This window comes from Polyodon spathula, chromosome 6 (genome assembly GCF_017654505.1).
Source record: "Polyodon spathula isolate WHYD16114869_AA chromosome 6, ASM1765450v1, whole genome shotgun sequence".
Classification (NCBI taxonomy): domain Eukaryota; kingdom Metazoa; phylum Chordata; class Actinopteri; order Acipenseriformes; family Polyodontidae; genus Polyodon; species Polyodon spathula.
The window spans coordinates 53675311-53687793 of record NC_054539.1 but is presented as its reverse complement, the minus strand read 5'-3'; the positions used below and the strand labels follow the sequence as shown (position 1 = coordinate 53687793).

General features: G+C 42.7%; 1 protein-coding gene across 7 annotated transcripts in view; it reads left to right on the top strand.

Moving 5' to 3' along the window:
• The window catches only part of LOC121317333 (bifunctional glutamate/proline--tRNA ligase-like), a 43324-nt gene that overhangs the window by 22425 nt on the left and 8416 nt on the right, over positions 1 to 12483 (top strand). For 4 of the 7 annotated variants that reach the window (XM_041253158.1, XM_041253156.1, XM_041253157.1 and 1 more), the window contains 15 exons: positions 1740 to 1850; positions 2604 to 2740; positions 3043 to 3250; positions 3490 to 3602; positions 4461 to 4620; positions 4978 to 5331; positions 5759 to 6010; positions 6907 to 7145; positions 7461 to 7512; positions 7924 to 8133; positions 8922 to 8994; positions 9936 to 10015; positions 10867 to 10968; positions 11540 to 11695; positions 12122 to 12319. In XM_041253158.1, the coding sequence (XP_041109092.1) occupies positions 1740 to 1850; positions 2604 to 2740; positions 3043 to 3250; positions 3490 to 3602; positions 4461 to 4620; positions 4978 to 5331; positions 5759 to 6010; positions 6907 to 7145; positions 7461 to 7512; positions 7924 to 8133; positions 8922 to 8994; positions 9936 to 10015; positions 10867 to 10968; positions 11540 to 11695; positions 12122 to 12319 (2445 nt within the window). The remainder of the gene's footprint in view (positions 1 to 1739; positions 1851 to 2603; positions 2741 to 3042; positions 3251 to 3489; positions 3603 to 4460; positions 4621 to 4977; positions 5332 to 5758; positions 6011 to 6906; positions 7146 to 7460; positions 7513 to 7923; positions 8134 to 8921; positions 8995 to 9935; positions 10016 to 10866; positions 10969 to 11539; positions 11696 to 12121; positions 12320 to 12483) is intronic. The other 3 variants (XM_041253160.1, XM_041253159.1, XM_041253161.1) reach the window with 2 other exon arrangements.

Here is a 12483-nt window from a genome sequence, read left to right as displayed (position 1 = left end):
CACAGATGCGTATTGCCAGAAAAACAAAATGAAACTTGATCCAAGGTGGCAGATCGCAGGATGACACTGGCTTCTATAAAGACACTTTTACTGATCTGGCCTGTATTACATGTGTCTATGGTAGGTCACTACAACTGAAGAGCAGCTCCTGAAGCCCTAGTCAAAGTACCTTGACTTGGAGTTATCAATATCTTTAAAAGAAAAATAATATTTGAGCAGCCCCAAGAAGATTAAGAAACCTGTAAAGTTTCAAACATCAATGGTGAAGGGATGGTTTTATAAATATATATAAATAAAATTAATTTGACGCAAATTAAAATTGCCATCAATGAAAAATATTTAAAAGCATCAAATGAATTGAAAACAATCTCCCTGGCTTCTTACATGCTGGCTTCTGTTAAAATTGCATGTCAAGTACATTTTAAAATATGTCGGCAAACACAGCCCGCCTAATGTATAGATGTAGGTATACACATTTATTTGTATGTTTGTGTATACTTCATACAATGCATACATTGTGTCGTGTACATATTGTGTGCATATTTTGTGTGTATGTCTGTCTGTGTCTTGTCTCGCTGCTTTTAATGTTTTCAAAAGGCAGAGAAACAACTTCTGTCTGTTGCTGCTTTGAAGATCTGTTCTTTCTGTGAACTTCCTTGCATAGTATGGGTTCTTTGCAAAGTGGAAGGGTGAAGTACAAGCAGGACTGAAGCATTAAGGGAGGGGAGTATGCAGTAAATTGAATGTCAATGCAGCAATAGAACTGAATGCACCCCACCCCTTTTACTATTTTGTCGTCGTCCCCCCAGCTTGTTGGCCGGTTATAACAGGGCTTGAATTTTTGTGTGATTTATGACCTGATTTATGACCAACAGAACAGCAGCAAACACAGTTGCTTTTGTTCTGTTGAAGCCAAGCTGAAGGCAGCGCAGTCATTGACCGGTGGAATGTTGTGTACACCTGACAGCTGGAAGTTCCTGATTCCGAGTTTAATCAGCAGTTTAATCCATTCCAGTGTGTATTTTTTTTAATTGCCCTACGTGTAGTGCTGAGAAGAACATGTATTTGTCATGTCTGAATATTCTTTTGCAATTTGATTATTAAAATAGTCTGTATTGGCTGTGTTTTTATTTCTGTAAAATAAATTGGTGCCCCTGTCAAATTACCTTCTAAACAAAGGGTAGACAAACACTCTTCTACACAGTAGGATGTGTGTTATTTACATTAGACCTCATTGATGCATTGGTCTCCGTTGCTTGATATCTTTTTGATTTGAAGAAATCGTGAACATGAGCATATTTGTCAAATATGTGTTCCAGCACTCCCAAAACTGTCCAGCTAGTATATAGTATATAGAGCACAGTGTACAGTACATTTTCATAGTGCCCTTGAGAGGCTTTGGTCAGACCGGCATTGGTTACCATTAAGGATATTAACGCCTGTGTGATTTACTAAATGTTTAAACTGTAGGAATAAACACATTTACACTTGGTGGGAATTCATCTGGATGAGACTACATATGTGAGTGGTGTATTTTATATATGGAAAATAGTATTGAATGCAATTTAAATAAAACACTTGGGAAAACGATTAAATTCTAAGATGGTACCACCCCAAGTTATATTCTGACCATTAACATGCACAAGGTGAGCCCTGAAGTTCCAGCCCTGTTAGTTTGAGGTGTGTTGTTTTTCTGCAGTGTGTGATGCATGTGCTGACTGTGGCATCGCTGTCCCCAGGTGATTGACCCAGTGGCACCCCGATACACGGCTCTGCTGAAAGATGAGGTCGTCCCAGTCAACATCCTCGCAGCCAGCGAGGAGTACAAAGAGGTGGCCAAGCACCCCAAGGTACCCAACTCCCTCCATCCCTCTCTCAAATAGCTATAAGCGATGGCATTGGTTCACTGTGCAGTAATGATCAGGCATAGCTATTTAATTTAGTAAGGTCAAATTATCCTATACTCACACTTTCCGCAATTACACCTACCTTACATTTTTATTTGTATTATACTACATTTAATTCCACATTGCATTCCCTTAAAGTGAGATATAGTGAAATTAAAAAGAAGTACATTTACTACACAGCCCTAGCAAGAAGAAATGGAAACATCTAGCCAAGTATCTCCAACGTGACATTGGATTCTTATTGCTTTTTAGTAATTCTTAAATATACAGATTTTTTTTAAAAAGAATTTCAGGTAATTTTAATTTATTAATTTTATTTTTAAAGAGTAATTCCAAATATTATATTTTAGTTGCTTCATATGTTTCATCGCTAAAACATATTCATGCAGCTAGTTTCACTTACCCTGGTTTAGCACTAATCTCTGTCAAACCAGTCTCTGGTATTGTTAGTGGTCTGTTGACTCTGTTGTGAGGAGATGTTGGTTGGCTGCTTTATGCTATGTCATTCACAGCACTGTGAAAATCACTTCAGATGTTGCACGAAGGACCTAATTTAATCAGTTTCTTACTAAAAGAACCAACAAGGCAGCAAGCAGCCCTGTTATCTGAGATCCAGCGTAAAATGTAAGGATAGAAACAGTGGCGGGAGATGTGATTGAAAAGGAGTAAGTAATTGTGTCTCGTGTTGTGTTGCAGAACGCAGAGGTGGGAGTGAAGCCGGTGTGGTACGGGCCTCGCGTCCTGGTGGAGGGGGCCGATGCAGAGACCTTCAAAGAGGGAGAGACCGTTACCTTCATCAACTGGGGCAACATTGACATCACCAAGATACACAGGTATGGACTAGAGCACACAGCACTGATGTGCAGATACTGCATAGCCTAGAGAACAGCACTGACATCACCAAGAGACTCAGGAACTGAACACTGTGCGCTGCACTGACACCCTGCCCCTGGTCTGGCACTTCAATCTCATTTATATCTTAACTGCTTTACAAAATAATTCTTTGACACAAAATCATGTACCAGTATTGGTTTTTGGATCCAGAATATTATCCTTTTTTTTACTCAAATAATGCATTGGTGCAGTATTAATAAAAAAAAAATAACAAAACATAAAATAATGTTTGTCTGTGCAGAGATGCGAGCGGGCGCATTGTGTCCCTGGACGGTCAGCTGAATCTGGAGAACCGTGACTACAAGAAAACCACCAAGATCACCTGGCTGACGGAGACCCCCCGAGCCCCACTGGTGCCCACCATGTGTGTCGTCTATGATCACCTCATCACCAAGCCTGTGCTGGGCAAAGAGGACAACTTCAAAGACTACATCAACAAGAACAGCAAGGTGAGAGAGAGAATGGAGGGAGAGGGAAGAAGATGAGGACAAGAGCTAAATTAAGAACAGCAAAGGGGGAGGGGAGTAGAAGGGACTGGGGACAGTTAAGTAAAGGTGTGGGGCAAGGAGGAAACTTCAATGACTACATTAACAAGAACAATGTTGTGAAAGCTAGACAGTGAGGAAGGGAAGATAATGGGATATCTGTCTGACAGCTAGTGGGGGTGTCTCTGATTGGTTGATTACAGACAGAGGAGAGGATGCTGGGAGACCCATGCCTAAAGGATCTGAAGAAAGGCGACATCATCCAGCTGCAGAGGAGGGGCTTCTACATCTGCGACCAGCCCTATGAGCCAGTCAGGTACAAGCGCTCGTAATGCCAACGACACTGATTGGGCTGAAAGAAAAATGTACATACATTCCAGCCAGTCCTGGAAAAATATACAGAAACATGTGTGACATTTTTCTTCTTGGTAATCTGTTTTAATGCATGAAAGCAAGTTAATTATTGTGAACATTATGCAGTGTCCTCTGTAAAAGTTTATTTTAAGGGATAAAGGACCATATTTTCAAAGTGTTGCCTACAGTTTTAATACATTATTGGAAAAGGATCATGTAAATGATACAAAATAAGAAATGAACAGCTTGACAGTGCTAAAGAGAACTGGAATATATTATTTAGTTGTTTGGTTCTAGTTTTCTGAAATCCAACAGATATGTTACCTCTTTCAAAAAATTGAGCTAGTTTAAAGACTGGAGTAAATGCTTTGAATTGTGACCCACAGTCTTGAACCAGTATTGGTTGTTGTGTCAATAATTTAGCCTTAACCCTAGAATTCAGCCTGTCCTTAAAGCATCCTCTGTATTGTGAGGGGTTATTGTATGATTAGCAGAAGTTATGATTCAGGTTTTGTAGATCTCTGATCGGTGTTTGTGCTTTCCCAAAAAATGGAAGCGTCATCTTAAATTCTGTTGGGTTGTCAAACGAAACATGCCATTCTACATATTTGAGGCTCATTGCTCTTTGAATTGCTTTCAGCTCTTAATTAAATAATGTAGCTTTTCATGAGTGTTTGTTCTGAACTCGCAATGATCACACAGTGTACAGGTTGAGATTTCTCAATGTTTTACATATTTGAGGCTTGTCAAGGTTTGAATTGGGAGTTTCGTGACCATGTCCTGCTTCCTCCTCCTTTACCTCCTACTCCTCCTCTCTCAGCCCATACAGCTGCAAGGAGTCCCCATGCGTACTGCTCTTCATCCCGGACGGACACACCAAGGAGATGCCCACTGCTGGCTCCAAGGAAAAGAGCAAAGCAGAGGCCAGCAAGAAAGGGGTGAGCAGTGAGCCCCATCCACTTCCTTTACAAAAAGACCACGTGAGTGGCTATTTTAGACACATACCCTGGTTTAAACCTCAGATGCCTTTTTAATTCTCTTAATGTTTTTATAGTGTTTGCAATAATTCTGGTTTTGGATTCTGTTACTCCCAGTATGAATTATTTTCTCTATATCTGTCTTTACCTTGCTTTGAGCTTCTGTGGAGAATCCTAAGTGCTGGTAGTGAACAGCCTTTGTATTCCATTCAGATTCTCTTTTACAAGTACACATTACTATTAAGTCATACTTTTACATACATTATCAAATGCAGGAAATACACATTAATAATCACCTAATTGTTTTGTCTCGGATCTCAAGTACATTGTGTGTTTGTGTGTTTTGGTGTGCATGTGAAGGTACAGACACAGTCTCTGAGCCACCCAGCCACCTCCACACTGCCCCCAGCTGGCCAGGAGGACTCTGTAACTCTGCTCAACCGAATCACAGCGCAGGGGGAGGCAGTCCGTGACCTCAAGGCCAAGAAATCTCCCAAAGAGGAGATTGATGCAGCCGTCAAGCAGCTGCTGGCTCTTAAGGCAGAGTTTAAACAGAAGACTGGGCTGGACTACAAACCAGGCATGGCTCCTCCCAGCCCTGCCCCTACACAGGCAGCCCCCGCCTCCTCCTCCAGCCCCTCCTCATGCCCCTACGAGACAGTGGCTCAGCAGGGAGAGCTGGTCAGGAAGCTCAAGACAGAGAAGGCACCCAAGGTAACAGCCACTGAGGAAAGAGGTTACATAGCCTGCTAGTACTCCCTACTTCTACTATAAGCCAATAAGTTGTTTATTGTTATAAGAGACGTCATCTGTACAGTTTGGCGCCAAAGGTAACAGTCACTGAAGACCAATACAGGGCTTAAATAGAATATAGATTCTTAAAACATACAGATAGTCCCTGGCTAGGTGTTTGAGAAGTGGCGGGACATGAGCTATGGGGATTTTTAAACTTGTTCACACACCTTTTTTAACCTTTTAAATCTTTCCACTTCACCTATTGGGGGGGGGGAATTACGGATGTTGCAACGATTTTGCTTAACATTCAAATCAATATGCTTTAGAATTTCGCTAAGGGGCTCTGATGTAGAAACACCAAGCTTTATCTGTGGAGATTAACTGTGTGTTCCCCTTTCCTCTCCAGGACCAGATCGACGCTGCCGTCAAGCAGCTGCTGGCTCTGAAGGCAGAGTTCAAACAGAAGACTGGGCTGGACTACAAACCAGACATGGCCCCTCTCACACAGACAACGCCCACTCCCAGCCCCGCCCCTTCACAGTCAGCCCCCACCTCCAAAGGGAGTCCAGCCGACACCCCCGAAGCCCAGGCTCTCTTCAACAAGGTAGCAGAGCAGGGAGAGCAGGTCAAGAAGCTAAAGGCAGAGAAGGCACCCAAGGTAGACACCAGACACTTATAAACTTGTTAAGTTATTAAATCGAAATAAACAGACAATCTGATAACGTATTTAATGTACACATTCGGGAAAAAATGTAGTTGCTACTAAAGCCCCCTTCACACTGGCATGCTTTACCCGGTGCCATGCGGGTCGGCTACGTATCAAACGTATCAGCTTGTTACTGATGCTTCCATCCAAGCTTCTCTGGATTGAACAGGCGTCCCAAATGTTGATTAGAGCAAACGTTTCTTCATCCCTGCTGCAATCTGGTTCATGGTGTGTCTCATGCAAGAAAAATATGGCTAAACAGAATAAACAAAATACAATCCTTGCAGAAGTGTTTGTTATTTCGTCCAATGTTCAGGTAGGAGATCAGGGTGAAAGGTGCTTAATATGTTCTAATGGGGGGTGTGAGCTATATTGCTTTAATGCAGTAGGTGTTTGAGATAAACCCAAGGTAAACGGGATGGGGTAGCTTGATGTTTAGATAATTGTAGGGAGAGATTGATTTTCTAAATTTAGTTACATATTTAAGAATAAAGCTTTTGGGTTAGGTATCCTTATAAAAGTTTACCAGGGTATTTCTGCCATTTTCCAATGCTTTTCCTATGGCTATACTGTACAATAACTATAGTTTACCCTGATATGAAATGGATTAACTAGCCATGCTGCTGATGCGAAGACGCAACTTGAATTATTTGAGCTCAATCAGCAACTTGAAACCAGAAGAGCATTGATGCACCGAAAGGACTCCTCGTGTTCGATGTTCTCGTGTTCTCTGAATCTGTTTCTAATGCTGCACACTGGTCTGTACAGCAGGTCGGTGGTAGGTGGTTGGTGCAGCACATTGCTTGTTATACATGGCTGTGTTTTGACCGTCTTCTCTCATGTTCCAGGACCAGGTGGACGCTGCAGTGAAGTCCCTTCTTGACCTGAAAGCTCACTATAAGACTCTGAGCGGGGTTGAGTACAAGCCAGCTGGCGGGGAGGACAGGAGGAAAGAGAACAAGTCTGAGAAACAGAGCAAGAAGCAAGGAGGAGAGGCGCGGCGAGGCAAAGAGCCGACAAGGGAGCAGGACAAGAGCGCAGGGTCTGGGGGAGCAGGGGAGGGACAGGGCCCGAAGAAACAGACACGGTGAGTGTTGCTGCACAACGCAACAAGCACACATTGACCAACTCTGACTCAAACAAGCCCTGTGCCTCTAAAATACTTATAACAGGATCGGACTAAAGCCTGTTGCAGTTCAGTTATTATGGATCTCATCTGATTGCGCAAAGGCATTGGTTGAAATGTTTGGCTAAATGACTTGGTTTCTAAGTTTTTTTTGTTTTTTTTCCTTGTACAATCATCCTCATGTCCCCATGCTCCCTGTGTAGAATATTAAACATTTCTTGTTTTTAAATTAGCCTCCTCCTAACATACCAGTGTTTGTTTGGTTTTCTCATGTAGGTTGGGTCTGGAGTCTAAGAAGGAGGAGAATTTGGCAGACTGGTACTCACAGGTATGTTTGAAGTACATTCTCCAGAAACTCCTCATTCAAGATGAGGAAACCGCTTGTGACACATTCCAATGTTACGTAAACATTAACACCAATACGTACAAACAAACATGCCGATAGGCTGCCATGGAGAATCGGGTAAGTAATTCCAATAAACATTTTGTCCTATGAATCACCATGGTAGACTCCCTCTTAAAGCTAAAAGGACTAATCTTGAAACTTGCTTTAAAATATAACCTAACACAATGTCTTCATACAAAAGAAAACATTTATTGGGTTTATAAGAACGTGAAATCAACTGGAGATAATTAACTGCGTTTGGCTCGAGGCATCTTACTGTCACCACGGTCAGTTATCCAGCCGGTAATGGCCACTGCGCCGGATCTTAATTGTTAAGTGTTTGTTGGTCCGCAGGTGATCACCAAGGCAGAAATGATTGAGTACTACGACGTCAGCGGCTGCTATGTGTTGCGGCCCTGGTCCTTCGCCATCTGGGAGACCATCAAGAGCTTCATTGACGCAGGGATCAAGAAGCTGGGCGTGGAGAACTGCTACTTCCCCATGTTTGTTTCTCAGGCCGCCCTGGAGAAGGAGAAATCGCACATTGCCGACTTTGCACCCGAGGTACACCCACAGTGAGGCTTAAGAGGGGTGGGAGGGGAGAAGGTGTGACAATTATGTGAGTAACAGTTCGCTGTATACACATGAATTGTGTAACAGAGGTATGTCATTTGTGTTGCAAGACAAAAAGCGCCATATAGCTCATTTGTAGTTCACAAAATGGTTTTCGAATGAAGAATAAATGTGTTTTATAGTTGGTATGAAAACACTGTCCCTGTCATTTCATGTTTGTCTTTTTAAGAAAATAGCGCATCATTAAATAAACCACCCATCGGGACTATCGCATGTGTCATGATACAAATCGTGCATCCACCTGCATATCACGATTTTGTACATTGTGAAGTCTACACATTTTTCAGGTATTGAAATAAGACTCCTATTGCATAGCAGTTTGATGCAATCTTGGTTTTACGAAGCATTCAATAAGACACACCTGAGGTTGTTATCTATACACTGTCGCTAATCAAGCTTGTATTAAAATCTGGAATGGGTAAAACTGCTATGTAATAGGAGTCTTATTTCCATTCCTGTTTTATTTATTTATTTTGCTTCTTGCTTTTGAGTACTAAAGTGTTCTCAATGCATCGATTATCGCCTGTCTAATGTTCCTTTAGAAAACTGGTTGCTATTTGTACTTCTACATTAAAGTAATCAGAAATCAATTCAGAAAATGCAGCATTTTATATGCGGAGCTGCTATACCCAGAATCAGAAGGACAAAATCGTCTAACGAGATACAGAAGCTGGCTTGTGTGTTTTTAAACTGTTTTATTTGTCTTTCTGTATGCATAGGTCGCCTGGGTAACTAGATCTGGGAAAACTGAGCTGGCAGAACCCATTGCTGTCCGTCCCACGAGCGAAACAGGTCAGACATAGTGAGACTGCTGCTGATTGCTGTTAACATTGCATGTTTCCAAAGAATATAATGCATGATGATGATCTACAACACTGAGCAGTAGAGCTGCCCAACAGATGTCAGCTGAGATATTTGGCTCATTGAGCTCAGTTGTGTGGCTGTTCTGATTTTGGGAGTGAAGGCTGGACATTCAGTAGTTTTTTGGTAGAAGCAAGTCAAAGTGAAAAAGCAAATTTTTTGTAATTACAGAAACATTCAACCTGTTTAATGAGCACAGAAATACTGAATCGGTGCACAGACCAGTTAAGTTTTTTTTGTTTTGTTTTGTCGTGTATGGCTGTGGTCTTTTTTTGGTTATCAATAACGTTTTTGTTTATTTTGAATTTAAGATTGTTAGGGGTGGAGTTAAAATCCCATTCCTGTAAGTACAGATGTGGAATATGGCCAGATATTGGTTATTCATTGCCACATTGCGGGTGGCCACCTGTATAAAAGAGGAGCTGGGAAACAGCTCCCTAGTTACTCTAGGAAAAGGACTGGGAGCAACAGGTTGTGCTCCCTGTCTCTGCACTGAGGCTTGGCTTGAATGTTCTGTTTGTAACGTTGTTTATTTTGTAAAATAAAAGCGCTTTGAACTGCAATCTCCTGCTTCCTGCCTCTATTCCCAGTGTTTGCCTCAACTACAACGCTACCCTTCCATCATGACTCTTTAATAACTCTCTGCTGTGAGGTTGTACAGCACCTTCTACGCCGGTATACAAAGTACAGGTGGGGCTCTGCTGGGATTTGAACCCAAGATGACTCCATCTGATTGCTCAAATTGTACCCCCCCCCCCACCCATCTTTGCTGTTTTAATTATTTAGTTATGCCTATATGTTCTAATTGTAGACCCCACCCCCTTTGCTGTTTTAGTTATGCCTCTAGTCTAACTCCAGCTCTTGTTTTGCAGTGATGTACCCAGCCTATGCCAAGTGGGTGCAGTCCCACAGAGATCTGCCAATAAAATTGAACCAATGGTGTAACGTGGTGGTAGGTATTCACACAACCCTTGCCGATACTTTCAGATGAAGAAATAATAGGAATAATAATAATAATTAACACGGGGCTCCCGAGTGGCGCATCCAGTAAAGGCGCTCCATGTGGAGTGCAGGGTGTGCCCTATAGCCTAGAAATTGCAGGTTTGCATCCAGGCTATGTCATTGCCGACCGTGACCGGGAGTTCCCAAGGGGCGCCGCCTGGGTAGGGAGAGCTTAGGTTGGCAGGGCATTCCACGGTTCACAGCACACCAGCGACCCCGGTGGCTGATAGTGTGCCTGTGGGTCAGCAGTGAATCCACTCAGATCTGTGTTGTCCTCCGGCACTATAGGTCTGATGGCTTCGCTGTGGATCTGCAGTGTGAAAAAAAGACAGCTTAGCAGGGACACGTTTCGCAGGACGCGTGTGTCAGCCACCATTTCCAGAGTCACCGGGGGTTTGCGGCGATGAAGCTAGATTAATAATAACACAATTGGCAATTCCAAATTAGGGAGAGAAAAGGGGTAAAATCACTATGACTACATTTAAAAAAAAAAAATAAATAAAACTAAATACTAATCCAACTATTTTTAATAATAAGGATGATAAATTATAATGATTATGTTGATAGGGGAAATTATAATGATGCTTTCGTTTTTCAGTTTTGTCATCTTGTTGGAAAGAAGTCTGTAGTTATACATTCAGTAGTAGATATTTGAATGTTTTTGGAGAAAATAACTCCTGCTTGATCAAAGTTTTCTTCATTTCTTTTTTCAAACTAATTGCAGTTAACACAAGTTAATGAGTTTCCTCTCCCTTCTCCTCTACGCCCGTTCTTCTCTCTCTTCCCTCCCCTTGGTGGCAGCGGTGGGAGTTCAAGCACCCCCAGCCGTTCCTGCGCACCCGGGAGTTCCTGTGGCAGGAGGGGCACACCGCCTTCGCCACAAAAGAGGAGGCTGCTGAGGAGGTGAGTGTGGCCAGGGCTAGCCAGCGCAATGTGTATGATTCTTGTTTTTGAGCCATGTTTTTCAAACTGGGGTCCGCAGCGGGTCCCCAGGAAATTCTGAAAACGTATCTGTTGTATAATATGTTATATTTACTGTACATTAAATTTACTGTTGTGGTGAAAGAAAGGTAGGCCTTGTGATACTTGCAGACAATATTACACAATGTACCTTTTCTGTTTGCGATTTGACCTTTCCTTAGTTGGAAAGTGTTATGAAAAATTAGAATACATCATTTTTTCCACCTGTTTTAAAGAGGTTAGAAAGTCTATTAAGTTAAATAAAATGGTCTTGTTCCTAAAGTTTTGTAAATTGGGCCCAGCTTTTATAAGATTAACTCGTCCTTTTTTGTACTGCCAGGGGCTACGCTTTCCTATATTACACTAACTGTTTCTATAGAGTACTATTCTGAAATAAACTTTCCATAGGCCTTGCATTGCTGTATGCGTTATCCCCTCTCTCTAAGAGGTAGGGGAGTGGTACCTGGTGCAGTATCTGACCACCTGTCTCGTGTCTTGTCGTGTGCATCCCCAGGTGCTTCAGATCCTGGAGCTGTACGCGCAGGTGTATGAGGAGCTGATGGCCATTCCGGTGGTGAGGGGCCGGAAGACTGAGAAGGAAAAGTTTGCTGGGGGAGATTACACTACCACCGTGGAGGCTTTCATCTCTGCCAGTGGCAGAGCCATCCAGGTGCGGGGGGAGGGCAACAAAGAGATATTGCGGGTGCTGGTTTCTTTTTCAGTTCCGATATGATAAAACAAGTTTAAACGTTAACATAGTGGGAAAGTTTGTAATAAGTCAGAAATATTTATATAATACATTACAGGTGCATGTATTTGTGTATAAGACTGCAGGTGTACAGACTAAAGCAATACTGAATGTGAAATTGAAATTAACCAGCCCACATTGAACACTAACTGCAGTATACACACTAAAGGCTAACACACTTATACCTGACCTGCACTTTCTCGACAAGGGTTAAACGTTTCGGCAAAATTCCAGTAATTTAGAACGTTCTACTATTTGCAGCCTTAGTCGATATCTAACCCAGACTAACTAACACACATCCATCCACTGATCTACCCGTCTTGTCCGCTGATGTAACTCTGTCTCCAGGGCGCCACCTCACACCACCTGGGTCAGAACTTCTCCAAGATGTTTGACATCACGTTTGAGGATCCGAAGCGGCCGGGAGAGAAGCAGTTTGTCTTCCAGAACTCGTGGGGTCTGACTACCCGCACCATTGGGGTGCTCACCATGGTGCACGGGGACAACATGGGGCTGGTGCTGCCACCCAGGGTGGCCTGTCTGCAGGTGAGAGAAGGTGTGGGAGAGTCGGCGAGCTGCAGCCATACGGGATGTATGGGAGCAGACAGCTAACTCTAAACTGTCCTGAGTTTTTATATAAAGGTTTTGTACTCCTGATCGCGTGCACTAGAGCAGTGGTTATCAACTTTTTCATCTCAAGTACCAGCCTT